Raw genomic sequence first — 20,911 nt, forward strand, 5'->3', positions numbered from 1 at the left:
GTCTCTTTCATATCTTTCCCCTTTCACCCTAAACCTATGCCCTCTAGTTCTGGACTCCCATACCCCACCCCCTTGTCTATTTATCCTATCCATGCCCCTCATGATTTTATAAACCTCTATAAGGTCACCCCTCAACTTCAAACGCTCCAGGGAAAGCAGCCCTAGACTATTCAACCTCTCCCCATAGCTCAAATTCCTCAATCCTGGCAACATCCTTGTAAACCTTTTCTGAACCCTTTCAAGTTTTGATAGGAAGACAACCAGAATTGCATGCAATGTTCCAAAAGTGGTCTAACTATTGTCTTGTACAGCTGCAGCATGACCTCCCAACTCCTTTACTCAAAACTTTAACCTTTAACCAATAAAGGAAAGCATACCAAACGCCTTTTTCACTATCCTATCTACCAGCGACTCCACTTTCAAGGAGCTATGAACCTGCACTCCAAGGTCTCTTTGTTCAGCAACACTCCCCAGGACCTTACCATTAAGTGTATAAGTCCTGCTAAGATTTGCTTTCCCAAAATGCATAATCTTGCATTTATCTGAATTAAACTCCATCTGCCACTTCTCAGCTCATTGGCCCGTCTGATCAATATCCCATTGTAATCTGAGGTAACCTTCGTCGCTGTCCACTACATCTCCAATTTTGGTGTCATCTGTAAACTTACTAACCATACCTCTCATGTTCCCATCCAAACCATTTAGATAAATGACAAAGTAGTGGACCCAACACCGATCCTTGTGGCACTGGTCACAGCTATCCAGTCTGAAAAACAACCCTCCACCACCATCCTGTCTTCTACCTTTGAGCCAGTTCTGTATCCAAATGGAGAGTTCTCCCTGTATTCCATGAGATCTAACCTTGCTAACCAGTCTCCCATGGGGAACCTTGTCAAACACCTTACTGAAGTCCATATAGACCACATCCACCTCTCTGCCCTCATCAATCCTCTTTGTTACTTCTTCAACAAACTCAATCAACCATGCACAAAGCCATGTTGACTATCCCTAATCAGTCCTTGCCTTTCCAAATACACGTAATTCCTGTCCCTCCGCATTCCCATCAACAACTCGCCTAGCAGCGATGTCAGGCTCACTGGTCTATAGTTCTTCTTAAATAGTGGCACCATGTTAGCCAATGTCCAGTCTTCCAGCACCTCACCTGTGACTACCGATAATACAAACATCTCAGCAGGGGCCCCAGTCATCAATCCTCTTTGTTACTTCTTCAACAAACTCAATCAAGTTTGTGAGACATGATTTCCCATGCACAAAGCCATGTTGACTATCCCTAATCAGTCCTTGCCTTTCCAAATACATGTAATTCCTGTTCCTCCGCATTCCCATCAACAACTTGCCTAGCAGCGATGTCAGGCTCACTGGTCCATAGTTCCTTGGCTCTGGCTTACCACCCTTCTTAAATAGTGGCACCATGTTAGCCAATGTCCAGTCTTCCAGCACCTCACCTGTGACTACCGATAATACAAACATCTCAGCAAGGGGCCCAGCAATCAATTCCCTAGCTTCCCACAGAACTCTAGGTTACAGAGTACTAGGCTTTTGTATTTTAAATAAACAGAGATTCCTTTGCTCTGAAACAACTGTCTACTGCCTTTTCACTTTACATTCCCTAAAAAAAGTCCAGAATTCAAAACCATGGGTCCAGGAGCAATTCGAACCACTTAAAAGATCAGAAAATAACCAATTGCAAATCTTACACTCCTCCCATTCAACCTCTGCCAGTCATACAACATTCAGATAGCTCAGTGCTCCAATTCTGGACTCTAGCACATACCCAAGTTCCTTCAGCTTTCTACTGATGGCCCCAGTCTCAGCCATTAAGGCCCTAAACTCTGGATTTTGCAACTTACCCCTCTCTGCATATCTACAGCTCTCTTTATCTCGAAGACGCTCTTTAAAACCCTGTTCTTGACCTAGCTTTTGGTCACCTGTCCTAATAGCTCCTTGCATAGCAAGTGTCAAAATTCATCTGACAACTTCCTGCAAAACCTTTACCAATAGTTCATTAAGTTAATGGAGATATAGAAATGTTGTTATTTCGGTGAAACATATATCCCTCTTACTCTTATAAGCCTTGCAGCCTCAAGTAAGATGCGACCTCTTTCCAACCCAGACAGTTGACTCCAGTATCTGTATGCTTCCTTCGCGCTCTGCACTGCTAGATCGACTTCCTTTTGGTTTGAACAAACAAAGTCACATATCACACGCCCTAAAAAAGAAAAAGGAAACAGTTAAGTGCTAAAGTACGGGTATCAAACACTCCAAAAGATGAGTGAAGTAGTTCAATGTTTCTAACAAACAAATTTGTACACACACACACACACACACACCTTCAAAAATTGCTAAACGTGATTCCTGGCCCACACTGGACTTATTCAAGTAGTTATGATGTGAAGGAGCTTCCAAATTAACCTGTTGGACTACAACCTGGTGTTGTGATTTATTTTAACTTCATTCAAATAGGGCACTGTCTACAAGACTAAACCATCTCGGCAACGAAACAGATATACTGCAGATGTGTGTGATCATTAGATGAAAACACTCAGCAAATCAGACAACATCTGTGGAAGGCAGACTTGCATTTAAGTAGCAACCTTCATGACCTCAAAGCACTCTCCAGCCAATTTAAAATACTGTAATATGGGGGTGAAAACTGAGATGATGTCACAGGTCAAGGAACCCTTTACTCAAAATATTCTAATGACAGTTACAAGACATGAAAAGTAGATTCTGTTTCTCTGAACTGCTCAGCATTGTCATGGCCCCCTTTACTTGAATAATTTCATTGTAACCGAAGCCAGGTCTTGTTTCAAGTGAAGAGGTGAGGAGTGTGACCACCCTTACACCAAGGCATCAATTGAGCATATGTGGCATCAAAGAACCCAAGCAAAATGAGAATCAAGGGAAAACCTTCCACTGGGTAGACTTATACCTAACCATGAGGAAAATGATTTCAGTTGTTGGGAGACCAATCATCTCAGTCATAGGATATCGCTGTCAGAGTTCCTCAGGGAAATATCTGAGGTGCAACTATTTTCAACTGCTTTATCAAAAGCCATCCCTGCCCCCATTATAAAGAAGTGGGGATGTTCACTGATGCTTGCACAATGTTCAAGGGCAACGAGAGATGGGCAACAAATGTCCCAGGTATCGACACCCATATGCCTTGAGCAAATAAAAGAAAACAACTTACCATTTGTGACTTTTCAGATTCTGCAGATCCATATCATTGTGTAGCAAGACATGGATAATATCCAGTCTGTGACCAATAAACAGCAATTAATATTCACCCAACAAAACAGCCAGACAATTGCCATCTGTAACAAGAGAGAATCTAACTACCTCCCCTTGCCATTCAATGCCTACACCATCATCAAATCCCCCACTATCACCCTGGGGTGCTATCGTCGGTTAGAAACTCAACTGGACTAGCCACACGAACACTTGCTACAAAAGGCAATCAGAAGGTAAGGATACTCCACCAAGTAACTCACACCCTGACTTCCCAAAGCCTGTCCATCATCGACAAGGCACACGCCAGTGATGCATACTTCCACTGGCCTTGGAGCTCGAAGACGACAGAAGAAAGCAATCTGCTTAAGGAGCACTTCATTCACCATCTCAAACATTCATTCCCTCCATGACTGATACGGATTGGCAACAGCATGTACTGTCTACAAGATGCACTGCAGTAACTCACCAAGGTTCTTTTTGGAAAAAAAAAGAAGCACCTTCCAAACCCATGGCCTCTATCACCGAGGAACGATAAGGGCAGCAGATACTCAAGAAAACTTCAGCAAGATCCCCTCTAAGTCACACATCATCCTGACCTGTAACCAGAATCAGTATTTCTTTACTGTCACAAAAAGCCCGGTGGATATATCTGCACCCCGTGCACTTCTGTACTAAAGACAACAGCTCACTATTCCCTTCTAATGAACAATTAGGGATGGGCTACAAATGGGTAAGCTAGATCCCTACAGTGTGCAAACAGGCCTTTCGACCCAACAAGTCCACACTGACCCTCCAAAGAGTATCCCACCAATACCTATTCCTCTACCCCATTACTCTACCCCTGACTAATGCAGCTAACCTACACACCCCTGATCACTCTGGGGCAATTTAGCCTGGCCAATCCACCTAACCTGCACATCTTACTCTAGAGGAAACCAGAGCACCCGGAGGAAACCCACATAGACACAGGGAGAATGTGCAAACTCCAAGGCTAGAATCGATCCTGGGCCCCTGCCGCTGTGAGGCAGCAGTGCTAACCACTGAGCCACCGTGCCGCCCCAAATGCTGGCTTTGTTTAAAAATATTTAAGAAATCAAACCAGGGAATTCATAGCTCAGCAGGGCAACAATAAGTTGAAAATAGCTCCTTTAGTCCCTGGAAGGATTGGACAGCTTTCACAGGAATATCATGCATTATACTAATTTCAGAGAGGGTTAGTTAAATAACTATTAACAGTGGTGGTTAGCCCAGAAGAGAAGGGAAAAAAAGTGGACAAGCTGTTTCAGGCTGTTCTTATGTTTAACACAAGTATCTTCTCACTCTTTTTCATGTAACTCATACCTCTCTATTCTTTTACACCTTCACATTTATCTAGCTTCAAATCAAAAGAAATCCAGGCCACAAGCCTCAACCACACCAAGTGAAAAGTAAGTCCAGGCTCTAATCACTGTCTGGGTGGACAGATTTCTCCTGAATTCTCAAAAGGGTTTACTTATGATCTTGTTTTGGGCTTTAGTAACACTGACCAGAGGCAAGAGGCAAACGATTAATTTCTCTTGTGAATCCAATTCGCAACATGGAAATAGACATCTAATACCTCAAAGTTACCTCAGTAACTTTGGGACCAAGGCTATACTGGATTGCAGGTATCATGTCGGATTTCCGATCAGGCAGCTCAGGTTGAACCTAACAGTTGACAGTTAGGAAGGCAAATGCAATGTTAGTATTCTAGCCCTCTTGAAATGAATGCAAGAGCAGAGATGTACTGCTGAGGCTGTATAAGGCACTGGGCAGACCACATTTGGAACACAGAGCAGTTTTGGGCCCTGTGTCTATGGAAGGATGGACTTGACCTTCAAGAGGGTCCAGAGGAGGTTTACAAGAATGAACCTGTGGATGAATGACTAGTCAATAAGCAATTGAGGATGCTGGGTCTTACTTTATGGAGTTCTCAAAATGGGGGTGGGTTTTCTCATTGAAACTTACAGAATTCTGAGAGGCCTGGATAGTGTGGATGTGGAGACAACGTTTCCACTAGTAAAAGTGACTAAGAGCCAGAGAGTGAAGGAACAACCCTTTAGAAATGAAAGGAGGAGGAATTTCTTCAGCCAGAGGGCTGTTAATCTATGAAACAGATTGCTGCAGAAGGCTGGTAGAAGTCAGGTCAGTCAGTGTATTCAAGACAGAGACAGATAAGTTGTTGATAAGTAAGAAGATCAAGCTTTATGGGGAGAAGGCAGGTGAATGCAGTTGAGAAACGTATCAGCCATGATCGAGTAGCGGTGCAGACTCGATGGGCCAAATTGTGTAATTCTGCTCCTATATTTAGTCTTATGGAGCCAGTTTAGGTGGTGCCAAAGCTTGCAGTCTGGACCAGTACACAAACAGGTGATGAGGATAACAGGTTTGGAGCTGCAACCCTTCAAGGTAACCAAATTGCCCAAGTGAGTATTTTTCCACATAGGGAGAAGCTGAATAGGCTGTAGGTATTTTCCCTGGAGATTTGGAGGCTGAGGCGTGACCATATAGAGGTTTATAAAATCATGAGGGGCATGAAGATGGTGAATAGTCAAGCTCTTTTTCCCCCAGGGTAAAGGAGTCCAAAACCAGAGGACATAGGTTTACAGTGAGAGGGGAAGGGTTTGAAAGGGGACCGGAGGGACAACTTTTTCACACAGAGGTTGGTATCTGTATAGAATGAGCGGCCAGAGGAAGTAGTGGACACTGGTCCAATTAAAACATTTAAAAGGCATCTGGATGGGTATACAAATAGGGAGGGTTTGCAGAGATATGGACCAACTGCTGATAAATGGAAATAGATTAGTTTAGGATATCTGGTCGGCACAGACGAGTTGGACTAAAGGTTCTGTTTTCATGAATTATGACTTCATAACGCAAAAAAAAAGTGTCCAGTTTTCATACAACTGAATTGAGATTTTATGCTATTGCACGTAGATAAATGAATAAAGTGTGCACTGGTGTTATTGATCTGACAGTCCAGACAGCAGAACCTATAAATGGCAATACAGCTTACTTCCAATGTGCACCTCACCTGTTTTAAACAGGTCTATGTTCACCTACTGCCAGCTATTATAGACTATTTTGACCTCGATCTTGCCCGAGATGACTGATGGATAAATTGTAGAATCTACTTCCTGGCATACAACACTGCCTTCACAAGAAGAAGGGATTTTAGATGATTAGATTTAGATTACTTACAGTGTGGAAACAGGCCCTTCGGCCCAACAAGTCCACACCGACCCGCCGAAGCGCACCAACCCATACCCATTCCCCTACATCTAACACTATGGGCAATTTAGCGTGGCCAATTCACCTAACCTGCACATCTTTGGACTGTGGGAGGAAACCGGAGCACCCGGAGGAAACCCACGCAGACACGGGGAGGATGTGCAAACTCCACACAGTCAGTCGCCTGAGGCGGGAACTGAACCCGGGTCTCTGGCGCTGTGAGGCAGCAGTGCTAACTACTGTGCCACCGTGCCGCCCACGATAAAGTTGAGAAAATTAAACATACAAATAGGCAGTCTAAAAGACAAAAATAACCTGCATCCATATAGTGCCTTTCATATCCTCAGAATTTTCCAAATGTGCTGCGTGGCCAATGAAGGATTTTGTTTCTGAGTTGCAGTCACTTGTTGCAAGGTAGGAAATGCTGTTACACCACACAAAAAGCATACACAAGGCAAGACCTCTCTGCCACCCACCATTATTTACATCATATAGTCCTCCTGTAAAACATATATAATTACAGTGATTTCCCCCCCCGCACCCACAGGGGCTATGTTCCAGGGGTAAAATTGCAACATCTAAAAAGGCAGCTGGATGGCTACATGAATAGGAAGTGTTGAGAGAGATATAGGCCAAGTGCTGGCAAATAGAATTAATTTAGGATATCTGGTCGGCATAGATGAGTTGGACCAAAGGGTTTGTTGTTTCTGTGCTGTACACCTCTTATGACCTACCATGGAAGGCTGAAACCGTGGATAGGTGTGAACTCATTCATTTAAATGGTAAATGTAACTTCCCGGCAGCCTCCTGGTCCCTGGTGCCAAACGTTCCCTTTTATATTTTGGGCGTGGTAAACCACGGTTAAATGAAACCGTGGTAACGGGACCTGCAGATACAGAGGTCACCCTGTACCACAGGCAGCCACCTTACTGTTGCAGTCCTTTCCAACCCATGTGACTGAGTGTCATTTTCTCAATCCAGCTATTGTAATGACTGCTTTCTCTCACGTCCATCTACGATTGGGTCTATCAGTAAGGTGGCATGAATAAGGCATGATTTCTAAGGCATTACTGCTATTATATCTTCACTAATGTTCATTCTATTATTCCGAAGTCATTCAAACTACCATAACATACAAATTTGATAATAAAATAATTCATCAACAGTACAAAATGAAATAAAGCTACATTTGGAAACTCTGCCGACTGGCTGCTTCCTTTGCTGGCTTCTGCTATTCCACCTCTTCCACCTCGGAACACTTCAACCCCAGGGCATCAATGTGAACTTCACCAGTTTCCTCATTTCCCCTCCCCCCCACCTTACCCCAGTTCCAACCTGCCAGCTCAGCACCATCCTCATGACCTGACCCACCTGCCAATCTTCCTTCCCACCTATCCACTACATCCTCCCCTCCGATCTATCACCTTCATCCCCACCTCCATCCACCTATTGTACTTTTCTCCCTTCTCCCCAGCACCACGCCTCTCCAATTTATCTCGCCACCCCGGAGGCTCCCTGGCTCATTCCTGATGATGGGCTTTTGCCCGAAACGTCAATTTTCCTGTTCCTCGGATGCTGCCTGACCTGCTGTGCTTTTCCAGCACCACATTAATCTAGACTTCTGCTATTCCAGTAGAGTCTCCCTTCCTTTTTTCCTTAGCAACCAAGACCCCATAGCTTCAACCAACACTCCTTCCAACTTTCTACACTGCCCCACCTTCAAAACCTTAGCATGCATAAGCATGCATGGGCCATTCCTATAGATGTAATACAAACGCACTAAAATACCATACTTTAAAGATCAAAGTGTATAATTGATCTGTCTTCCGATCTGAGCCAAAGATTAAGGGAAAAACTGCTTTTTCACATCGAGGTCAGATTCAGAGAAGACCCTTTGGCCCTTTCCCTGCACTGACCAGTTTCTGCTTGGATAAAAAAGTCTGCCACATGCCTGAATCCTGCCTGCACAGCCTGAATCTTCATCCCCAGTCAGGGGGCTACGCTCCTCTAGTTGCCCCCCCCAAACACGTGCCCATTACCACAACATTGACAAGCTCGGAACTTTCTCTGACCAGATTTCTTACCCCGTACCACAGTGCTGAAATACTTGCAATCAAAGTTACAAATCACGTCTGCCTACAACTGAAGTCAGGCTCCACATAGAGTCACAGAAATGTACAGCATGGAAACAGACCCTTCGGTCCAACCTATCCACCCCGACCAGATATCCCATCCCAATCTAGCCCCACCTGCCAGCACCCGGCCCATATCCCTCCAAACCCTTCCTATTCATATATCCATCCAAATGTCTCTTAAATATTGCAATTGTACCAGCCTCCACCACTTCCTCTGGCAACTCATTCCATACACATACCACCCTCTGCATGAAAATGTCGCCCCTGAGGTCTCTTTTATATCTTCCCCCTCTCACCCTAAACCTATGCCCTCTAGTTCTGGACTCCCCAGTCCCAGGGAAAAGACTTTGCCTATTTATGCTATCCATGCCCCTTATAATTTTGTAAACCTCTATACGGTCACCCCTCAGCCTCCGACGCTCTGAGGCTGAGGGGTGACCGTATATTCCAATAGTTTAGGATGTAGGTTTGCTCGCTGAGCTGTGGGTTTGATATCTAGACGTTTCATTACCTGGCTCGGTAACATCAGTGGTGACCTCCAAGTGAAGCGAAGCTGTTGTCTCCTGCTTTCTATTTATATCTTTCTCCTGGATGGGGTTCCTGGGATTTGTGGTGATGTCATTTCCTGTTCATTTTTTGAGGGCTTGATAGATGGCATCTAGATCTGTGTGTTTGTTTATGGCGTTGTGGTTGGAGCGCCAGGCCTCTAGGAATTCTCTGGCATGTCTTTGCTTAGCCTGTCCCAGGATAGATGTGATGTCCCAGTCGTAATGGTGGTTTTTCTCATCCATGTGTCAGGCTACCAGGAGAAAGATATAAATAGAAAGCAGGAGACAACAGTTTCGCTTCACTTGGAGGTTGCCACTGATGATGTTACCTAGCCAGGTAATGAAAGGTCTGGATATCAAACCTACAGCTCAGTGAGCAAACTTACACCCTAAACCTCAACCTGAGCTACAAACCTTCACAAACTTTGCAAATTCCAATAGTGGCCTAACCAATGTCCTGTACAGCTGCAACATGACCTCCCAACTCCTGTACTCAATACTCTGGCCGATAAAGGAAAGCATACTAAACACCTTCATCACTATCCTATCTACCTGCAACTCCACTTTCAAGGAGCTATGAACCTGCACTCCAAGGTCTCTTTGTTCAGCAACACTCCCCAGGACCTTACCATTAAGTGGTACCATTAAGTCCTGCTAAGATTTGTTTTCCCAAAATGCAACACCTCGCATTTATCCGAATTAAACTCCATCTGCCATTTCTCAGCCCATTGGCCCATCTGATCAAGATCCTGTTGTAATCGGAGGTAACCTTTTTTTACTGTCCACTGCGCCTCCTGTTTTGGTGTCATCTGCAAACTTACTAACTATACCTGTCCAAATCATTTATTTAAATGACAAAAAGTAGTGGACCCAGCACCAATTCTAGTGGCACTCCACTGGTCACAGGCCTCCAGTCTGAAAAACAACCGTCCACAATCATCCTCTGTCTACTACCTCTGAGCCAGTTCTGTATCCAAATGGCTAGTTCTCCCTGTATTCCATGTGATCTAACCTCGCTAACCAGTCTCCCATGGGGAACCTTGTCAAATATCTTACTGAAGTCCATATAGATCACATCTACCGCTCTGCCCTCATCAATCCTCTTTGTTATTTCTTCATATAACTCAATCAAGTTTAATTTCCCTGTTGGACTTGCTCCTTTTCTCAACTGTACCAGTCTCAGATCGATCTCTTTCTTCACTATTTCCCTGGGTCCCAATCCCCCCTTACTTGTTTTTAATCCTCATAAGCAGCTCTCGCAAATTCCTGCCAGTATATTAAGTCCCCTTCCGACTCGGGTGCAATCCGTCCTTCTTGTACAGGTCACTTCTACACCCTAAGAGATTCCAATGATCCAAAAACGTGAACCCTTCTCCCCTGCACAAGCTCCTCAGTGACAGACTCATCTGCTCCATTCTCCTATTGCTACCCTCACAAGCTCATACCACCGGGAGTAATCCAGATATTACTACCCTCTACGACCTGCTTTTTAAATTCCTGCCTAACTTTCTATATTCTCCCTTCAGAATTTCATCAATTTCCCTTCCTATGTCATTAGTTCCAATGTGTACAATGGCCTCCTGCTGCTCCCACTCCCCTTTGAGAACATTCTGCACTTTCTCAGGGATATCCTTGATCTGGGCACCAGGGAAGCAACACACCATTCTGATTTTTCACTGCTGGCCACAGGAATGTCTGTCTGTGCCTTTGATTACACAGAGTCCCCATTCATTATCGATCGCTTGGAACTCGACATACCCCTCAGTACATTAGAGCCATTTTCGTTACAAGAAACTTGGCTGTTTGTGCTACGTTCTGCTGAGAATCCATCACCAAAATTTTTCAAAACAGCATATTTGTTTGAGGTGGGAACAGCCACAGGAGACTCTTGTACTACCTGCCTCCCTCTCCTACTCTTCCAGGAAGTAACCCATCTACCTGACTGAATCTTCTATTAATCTCCCTTCGCACAACTGCCATCCATCACACACACTAGGTCCAGTAAAGTCCTTATTGCCTCTAACTGCTACTCCAACTGATCCATGTAACAGGATAGGATTCACAACCAAACACACTTATTGTAGACATAATCATCAGTAATATGGAAACTCTCCCTAAACTCCCACATCCGACAGGAAGGGCACACCACTCTACTAAAGGCCATCTTTGCTCCTTCACAGTCTACAGACCCAGAAAATAGTTCCAACGTATTATTCTAAAAAAAAGTGCTCCAGGCTAACTTAGTACTTATGGTTTATATTTTTTAAATTTAATGAAGAGACAGATCTCAATAAAACCTATAATCAAGAAAGAACCCACTCTACTAACTACTGTAGACTTACTGCAAGATTACACTTAAAAACTATGCACTTATCCATTCCTGTGCTGTGAGCTCTCCCACACAGGTTCCTCCAAGGTCAGCTGTGAATTTCGTTGTTTGTTAATTTTTTCTAGACTCGATCCGATGTCCAGAAATACATGAACTCAAAACAGCAAAGACAGTAACTGTAGATTCACTGCTGGGTCAGACAGCAGTGTAGGTTTCTTTCTCTCTCTCCCCCTCACTCACCATGTGGTTGTTGCCTTTTTCTGTCTTCTTCCTTTTAAAAGTGTCATTGCTTTGATCTTTTCTCCCCCAAAGTTCCAAAACAATGCAACAGCATATAAAATAGTAATTGCTGCTCCTGGAATTTGAGGAAATCACCTCCAACACCTAAAATACCTCAAAGAAAAAAAGAGCGACTCTTATAGCGACAATTTCTTTGCATCCTCCATCTTGGATTACCCAGAATCCTACTGTCTTGCCATTTATTGAATATTCCATTGACTTGTTCGTTCTTCCAAAGTGCACACTCACATTTTTCAGGGTTAAATTCCACCTGGCTCTGATCTGCCCATCTGATCAATCAATTTATATCCTCCTTAAACCTTCCTGCTCACTGTCAACTACTCAGTAAGTCTTTGTGTCACCTGCAAACTTATTTATCCCCTAACATTCTAATCTCCATCATTTGTGAATATCACAGACAATCAGGGTTCCAGCACTGCACATTGGATCCAGTCCCACAAATAGCTTTTACCACAACCTTGCCTCGTCACTAAGCCAATTTTTGATCTATCTTGCCAATTACCCTGGACCCCAGATCCCATGAGTTTTTACCTTCTTTATCAGTTTCACACGTGGGACCTTGTCAAAGGCCTTACTTAGACCCATACAAACTATACCAACTGCCCTTTCCTCATCCAAACACTTGGCCATCTCATGGAAAAATTCCACCAGATTTGTTATGCATGACCTCCCTCTAACAAAGCCATGCTGACTATTCTTAATCAAACTTTGCCTCTCTATATGGAGATAAATTTTCTCCTACACTGTTTTCTCCAATTGTTTCCCTACCACTGACGTTAGTTCCTTAGTCTATTGACCAGTGAGTCTATATCACCATTCATGTTAAGTGGAACCACATTAACTCTCCTCCAGTCCTCTGACACCTGCCCCGTGGCCAGAAACGATTCAAAAATTTGGGACAGGGCCCATCATTTCCAATACTTGACATATAAGTGACAAATCTTTAAATGTTTATTAACACACAAAAGAGAGCAGTAGATAAAACAAAATTGAAGGGACTCTGTGGTGCGATGGTAATGTCCCTGCCTTTGGGCCACCATGCCAAGGTTCAAGTCTAATCTGTTTCAGATCTCTGATCAGAATAATTAGCCACATTTATTGCCATTGACTCTGACATTGATCAGAGTAAGCCAAGAACTGGGATTAGTCATGTACAAAAGACAAATTAGTCTTCAAGCAAAAATATTTTCATAAATTAGAGGACATAATTTTCAGGAAATTCAAGTGGTATATGTTTTCCATGTCCTTTGCTCAAGTCTCAAATAGGCTTTGGTGCACATCTGTTGATCACAGGTGTGGGGCTGTTTTCAGCACTGATTGGTGATAAAAGAGAACTGTAAAACATGTTGCTGTGGTTGGACTCGATTCAGTTGGCTCAAGGTGTGAGACAACCCTCGATTGTTTAGCTCTCAGATTCTGAAACATGCTGCGTTTGAAAGTAGACTCGCAGGTAAATAGGATAGTGAAGAAGGCGTTTGGTATGCTTTCCTTTAATCGGTCAGAGTATTGAGTGCAGGAGTTGGGAGGCCATGTTGCAGCTGTACAGGACATTGGTTAGGCCACTTTTGGAATATGGCATGCGATTCTGGTCTCCCTCCTATAGGAAGGATGTTGTGAAACTTGAAGGGGTTCAGAAAAGATTTACAATGAAGTTGCTAGGATTGGAGGATTGGAGGATTTGAGCTATAGGAAGAGGCTGAATAGGCTGGGGCTGCTTTCTCTGGAGCGTTGGAGACTGAGGGATGACCTTATAGAGGTTTATAGAATCATGAGGGCCATGGATGGGTAAATAGATAAAGTCTTTTCCTTGGTGTGGGGGAGTCCAAAACTAGAGGGCATAGGTTTAGGGTGAGAGGAGAAAGATTTAAAAGGGACATAACGGGCAATTCTTTCCATGCAAAGGGTGGTGTGTGTATGGAATGAGCTGACAGAGGAAATAATGAAGGTTGGTACAATTACAACATTTAAAAGGCATCTGGATGAATAGAAAGGGTTTAGAGGGATAAGGGCCAGGTGCTGGCAAATGGGACTAGGTTAATTTAGGATATCTGGTCAGCATGGACAAGTTGGACCGAAGGGTCTGTTTCCATGCCGTACATCTCTATGACTCTAAGTTACACTGGAGGCTTATGTTAATCTGTTCTACCACTTTACCACTAATGAGATGGCAGTGCTCTCAGTCTTGACTGAGTTTAAACTCTTTGGGCAACAGGTTTTTCACCACAAAAAACATGGAACCGACTGCTCCTGCACCAAATGTTGTAGGAGCTAGGTCTGCTCAGAAACTCAATACCAAACGTCAGTACGACTTATTGAATATCATAGTTATATGTCAGATGCTAGTAAAAGCAGTACCTGTCACCAGAATAAGTCAAAAGTATCTGGGTTATGTCAGTATAACTGTCCTGGTCTGTGGGCAGTAGAATCCACAGCTACATACATACATGCTCAAACTATATACACAGAACACACTGCAACATTAGCTTATATCTATAATTAAATCAACTTGCACAAGAGCATTATACAGCCATGTATGAGCCACAGAGGAGATAACAGGTCAGATGGTCAAACGCTTAGTAGGTTTTAAGTACAGTAGTATCGTAAATGGAAGTGTAAAGAAAGAATTCAAGAGCCTAGGGCTAAAGACCTCCAACCTGCTACTCATTAAAGGCTAATGTGACTCCCCACTTTACCAAACAAATCAATTTTCGTGGTAATTATGTGTTTTCATTTTTTTTAAAACTTGCATCAAACTGTACTTGTGATTTTGCTAAAAAGCTTTTAAAAGTATAAAAATATCTTGTTCGACTACATTGTTAGTGTTTACATAACAATTTTGCAGCTCTTAAGGCATTGCATTTTTTAATTAAAGTTTTAAAATGACTCGTTTTAAAATAACTGAACCTGGGCCTAGACAACAGAATGATAAAACAATTAACATAGTGTTGTGCAAGAGGCCAGAAACAGATGAGTGTAATTATCTCAGGACACATACGATGAACTCAATCACCAAAGATAAAGAGGGTGGAGGTCATGGACAGTTTTGAAAATAAGGGTGGAAATTTTAAAATCAAGATGTTGAACTAATCTTTAGGTCAGAAAACTTTAGGAGTGTTGGTGAAACACCATTTGAAGAGAGTCAACATTTTGAAGGAACTGAAGCTTACAGAGGATACAAAGTGAGAGACCATTCTCCAATAATCAAGTCCAGAGTATCATGAGAATAAATGAGGATTTCAGCTGATGTTTTGAGGCAGACGAAAAGTTACAAAGCTGAAAATAGAGCAGTCTTACTGATAGACTGAATAAACATTCAGAAACTAACTTGACCACAACCATCAGGTAGACAAAGTTAATAAAGCTGAGAATTCAAAAAGTTCTTTGGAATTTTTAAACAAAGTTACAGCCGCAATCCGACCTACTGTAGCATGAAAGCCAGAAGAAAGGTATACCTGCTCCTTGGATGCTGCCTGACCTGCTGTGCTTTTCCAGCACCACTCTGATCTAAACTCTGGTTTCCAACATCTGCACTCCTCACTTTTGCCTACAATGATATCTTGCGACAGGCACAAGATTTTAACCAAAAATCTTAAACTCATGCAAACTTGCCTGAGGTTATAATGTTGACTAATGCAAACGCAGCGACTTCAAACAAGCAGTGCATGTGCCCCATGGCAAAGAATTTATTGACATTAGGGTTTGGAAGTTAATTGCACCAAGAACTGTTATATTCACAAACTACTGCAACTATAGCATCAGTTTCAAAGTCGAGCAAAGTTCAGTCTGGCGTGCACTCTCTAAACTCTTCACAAAACAAAAACTGTTTCATTTCCAATTGTCAGGGTCAGTGGAACTTCACAGTGGACGTGCTGCAAATCTGCAGGCTCTCTTTACCTGTGGCGGGCTCGTACACCTTCTCAACCCTGCTGTCCCCGTCCCCTCCGGCCGGCTGCACCCGGCCTCCGTGCCGGTAATTCAGCGGCTCCTTGAGTTGGAAAGCGCCGGTGGAGGCGGCACGGAGCAGACAGGGGGAAATGAGACGAGTACCGAGGATCTCCATAGCGGGCCTTCAAACAGAACCCACACACCAGTGGTTAAACTACCCCAGCCGCAGACTGTTTATTCAGCAAATGTTTAGGACGAGAGTGCAAACTCCATCAAGGGAACCAAAAAAAAATTGCAAATATTCAATGAAGCTTGCACCAATATCTCTTACAAAAGCTGACTTCAGCCTTTTCCTTTCAAGCCGGCCCTCCCCTTTTCTGTGATTGGAGAGAGATTCAGGGTGTGCAGTTGTGTGCAATGCACTTGGGCATTATGTTTAAAAGTCACTGTGGATGATGGAAAAGGATTTTGTTTCACACGTTAAACCACTTGTGTTGCATGTACAAGCCTATCTGTGTTTAGCTTTGGTCCTAAATAATGTTACTCATTTGAATGTTTATGTTGTACCTTCTGGTGTCAGAGAAAGAGGATCACAAAGGGCAGGAGGCGACTTGCAAAGTGGGTAAGCACCCCCAAAAAGAATACTGCAGATATCAAAAGTAATGGGGGGCAAAGGAGAAAACACAGTCGGAGACCAATGTGGTACTGTAGGCAGTTTTCAATCCTATTCGGGGATGTTATTATATACCTCTGGAGTATATTGGACTTCATGGAATCCCTACACAGTGGGGAAGCAGTCCATCGAATCCACACAGACTGTCCAAAAGAGCATCCCTTCCTGACCCACCCTTCAACCCTGCATTTCCCATGGCTAATCCACCTAGCCTGCCCATCCCTGAACACTATGGGCAATCTAGCATTGCCAATCCACCCAACCTGCACACCTTTGGACTGTGGGAGGAAACCAGTGCACCCAGAGGGACAAACATGCAAACTCCAGACAGTTACCTGAGGGAGTAATGGAAGCTAGGTCTCTGGTGCTGTGAGGCAACAGTGCTAACCACTGAGCCACCATACCAGACTTGAACCTAGGCTATTGTCTGTGATTGGAGAGAGATTCAGGGTGTGCAGTTGTGTGCAATGTACTTGGGCATTATGTTTAAAAGTCACTTTGCATGATGGAAAAGGATTTAAACACGGGAGATGAGAATTTTAATTTGAAGATATTTTGGAAAGAGGATGTATGGAAAATAAAAAGCATGAAAGCATGGGAAGGGTTAAAGCATGAAGACCACTGACAATTTGTGATCTGTGAAAGGCAAGATGGAATAAGAATTATGGAACATTCTTACACCAATTAGCAGAGTAAGGTTAAGGCTAAAAGGCCACTATGGCATGATGAGATAACACAAGTAATAATGCAAGTTTCTCTGTTAAGTGTTATTATGACAGAACTGGGACAACAAATATTTGGGACATGATATTAAAATATCTAATTAATAGTTAGTAGAGTCAGCTTGAGACAGGATACCATTGTAATAGATGGAATAGCTAAATATCTATCATGACAGGTTAGTCTGGAATGGAAAGATCACTGTAACTGAGTTAGCAATAAATATCTAACCGTGACATTAGAATAACATTAAATAGAATGTACAACTAAAGAGATAATGGGAACTAACATTACTGGTTTATTATGTAGCTATAGTGAGGTACTTTGATTAATATAGTTGGACATGCTGATAAGCTAACAGAAACTTGATAAAACAAATATAAAAATCCACGGACCTTGAGGTTCGTGGGCATTCGAGAATTTGCTTTCTCAGTGTCATAGCTTTTTGTTTGCAAATAAAAGACCTACTTCTTGAAGAACTCTCTGCATCTCCTGGTGGTTTTCTATATTTTCTCCACAACAGATACAAGCAAAGTCAAGGAGGTGGAACGGGTTTGCAGAAAAGAAATTGGACTTTAAGGCCCCATTCCGATAAGTCATTGGTGATGGAAAAGGCCTGATGGTCTGAATGGCCTACCCCAAGGCTATTTCTTATATTTCTATGGTCAGGGTAAGTATGACTTAATCCGGCCTTGGGGAAATGTGCAGAGTGTTGTGGATGAGCTGAGCTCACTGAGGTTGGAGGTCAGGAAGGTGCAAAGAAGAAGACTTTAAAAGTCAATGATTGATATTGTGTGAGATTTGGGGAATTGTCTTGTAAGTACTGCATTTAAAATCTGCCTTGGATCCAAAGTGGATCAAATGACCAAATGAACGTGATGTACAGGTGGGCTGTCACTGTAGCCAGCTGTACATACTATGAGCAGGAGAATTGATGTTTTGGACGAAAGCCCTTCATCAGGAATGAAGGGCTTCTGCCTGAAACAACGATTCTCCTGCTGCTTGGATGCTGCCTTACCTGCTGTACTTTTCCAGCACCACACTCCCGACTGTGATCTCCAGCATCTGCAGTCCTCACTTTCTCCTTGTAATTACTATGTTAGGAATATAGACTAGCGTGAGAAGCCAAGTACTTTGCTTTTCCTGTGGTGGTAGAGCAGGCAAAGCCTGTCTAAGACCTCATCATTAGTGGTCCCTCGCAGACGATGACTCCCTTCCACTGTCAGGGTTAGTCCATAGGTGGCTGTACTGACCAAGAAGACTACCATAGGCTCTGTTATACTTGGGTCATGGGAAGGGGTGGGTGGGGTGTTGGTGTGGCAGCGTGCTCCTTATACTGTTTTTGCCTGGTTTCCACTTTTACCCTATGGCCAGTCTTGAGTTATCCGACACCTTCCTGGATACTCCTCCTTCACTTTGGACAGTGTTGGGCCAGTGATTCCCAGGTGTCTGTGGGAATGCCGTACTTCGCCAGTGAGGCCTTGAAGGTATCACTGAGCTCCCTCTGTCCACCTGGGGCTCGCCTGCCATTTCAGAGCTGGGAGTAGAGCACCTATTTAGGAAGTCTCAAGTCAGTCATAGAACCATAGAGAAATACAACACGGAAACAGACCCTTTGATCCAACTCGTCCATGCCAACCAGATATCCAACCCAATCTAGTCCCATTTGCCAGCATTTGGCCCATATCCCTCTACACACTTCCTATTCATAAATTTGACAAGCTGCCTTTTAAATGCTGTTCCAGCCTCCAACACTTCGTCTGGCAGCTCATTCCATACACGTACTACCCTTTTTAATCTTTTCACGTACCACCCTCTGAGTGAAAACGTCTCTTTTATATCTTTCCCCTCTCATCCTAAACCTATGCCCTCTAGTTCTGGGCTACCCAACCCCAGGGAAAAGACCTTGTCCATTTATCCTATCCATGCCCCTCATCATTTTATAAACCTCTATATGATCACCCCTCAGCCTCTGACCCTCCAGGGAAAACAGCCCCAGCCTATTCAACCTCTCCCCATAGTTCAAATCTTCCAACTCTGACAACATCCTTATAAATATTTTCTGAACCCTTTCAAATTTCACAACATCATTCTAATAGGAATTGCACGCAATATTCCAAATGTGGCCTAATCAATGTCCTGTACACATCATGGGGACAACATGTCCAGCTCATCACAGCTAATCAAGGGTGGTCAGTGCCTTGAAGCTGGGGATGTTGGCCTGATCGAAGACACTGGTGTTGGTATGTCTTTCCTCCTAGTGGATTCATAGGATCTTGTGCAGGCAGCATTGGCAGTACTGCTCCAGTGCTTTGAGGTGTCTGCTGTAGACATTCCACTTCTCAGAGTCATATAGGAGGGCAGGAACAACAACAGCTCTGTATGCCATGACCTTGGTGTCAGATCTGATGTCATTGTCCTCAAACATCCTTTTCCTCAGGCAGCCAACAGGACACATCCGAAGTATTGCAAGTCATCAACGTTCTGTAAGGCCTCCCCGGGGACCTTGATGATTGGGGATTTGCTCCACAATGCTAGACCCAGTTGATGAAGATGTTCCAGGTAAGACCCATGTTCTCTTATGCATTCGTAAAGGTGCTGGTGATGGTATACAGTATGTCCTCAGAGATTGCACATACATAAGCAGCTCCATGACACTAGTTGGGATGAGTTTGTTTTTGGCTTGAAGGCGACGGAGGTTGAATGATTTCCCACTGGTTCTGTACATTAGCTCCACTCTAGCGGGGAGCTTGTCAGCTGTGAGATGCAGTGAGGTAGAGCAAGAACAGAGTTGGGGCGATGACACTGGTCCAAACAGGGAATAGGTCAGTTGTGGAGTTATTTGTCATTACCATGACTTCCATGTCATTGTAGAGCAGGCAAAGGATGATGACTAAGGCGAAGTATATGGACCTGCACCATGGGGCATGGCCCTTTACCATAATTTCTCAATTGAAATACATTATCACAATACTTGCTTCCTACTTTAACAAGTATGATCCAGTTAGTTCCCTGATTTTCACAACTTTTTCTTCCACATTTTGTGTCTTACATCATCTGTAATGTCTGGCCCACTGGCAAATCATGATCTCCATCCTTTTCAAGGTTGATGAGTCTGTTGTAAGTTTTAGTATTTAGTCTGCACAAACTACTCCAAACCTTCTATTGAACTTTAAGCATTGCACAATAAATGTCTATAACAGAATAGAGTCAGAATTTTCTGAAGATATTTCAATAGGTGGCAATGGGACTTAATGTGCAAATATCCTGCATCATTTCTGGGCAAGCTACAACGAACAGTACAGCACAGGAACGAGACCATCAGCACCCCAAACTCATGCCAAACATGACACCTGTATAAACTAAAAAAACACTTATACTTCCACATGGTCTGTATTTCTCTATCCCCTGCCTATTTATCTGTCCATCAAAATACCTCTTAAATGTATGATTTGGAGATGCCGGTGTTGGACTGGGGTGTACAAAGTTAAAAATCACACAACACCAGGTTATAGCCCAACAGGTTTAATTGGAAGCACACTAGCTTTCGGAGCGACGCTCCTTCATCAGGTGATTGTGGAAGGCTCGATCGTAACACAGAATTTATAACAAAAATTTGCAGTGTGATGTAACTGAAATTATACATTGAAAAATCTGTTAAGCCTTTCATCTGATAGAATACAGTGATAGTTTCACTTCTTTCATGTGTAAATCACAAAACCCTTTTTTTTAGAGTTGCATTCTCGGGTTAGCTGTTAACAATGATAGCTAGACAATATGTTGAAGGTGTTAGCCCCCTGTGTTCTCTGTCTATGAC

General features: G+C 43.3%; 1 protein-coding gene across 1 annotated transcript in view; it reads right to left on the reverse strand.

The window, feature by feature from the left end:
• The window catches only part of LOC122554585 (4-trimethylaminobutyraldehyde dehydrogenase-like), a 56,271-nt gene extending 40,199 nt beyond the window's left edge, over positions 1 to 16,072 (reverse strand). The window contains exons 1-2 of the mRNA XM_043699853.1: positions 15,711 to 16,072; positions 2,085 to 2,230 (exon numbers count right to left, since the gene is read on the reverse strand). Of these exons, the coding sequence (XP_043555788.1) occupies positions 2,085 to 2,230; positions 15,711 to 15,876 (312 nt within the window). The 5' untranslated portion in view covers positions 15,877 to 16,072. The remainder of the gene's footprint in view (positions 1 to 2,084; positions 2,231 to 15,710) is intronic.
• Between the last annotated feature and the right edge of the window lie 4,839 nt (positions 16,073 to 20,911).

This window comes from Chiloscyllium plagiosum, chromosome 11 (assembly GCF_004010195.1).
Source record: "Chiloscyllium plagiosum isolate BGI_BamShark_2017 chromosome 11, ASM401019v2, whole genome shotgun sequence".
NCBI lineage: Eukaryota > Metazoa > Chordata > Chondrichthyes > Orectolobiformes > Hemiscylliidae > Chiloscyllium > Chiloscyllium plagiosum.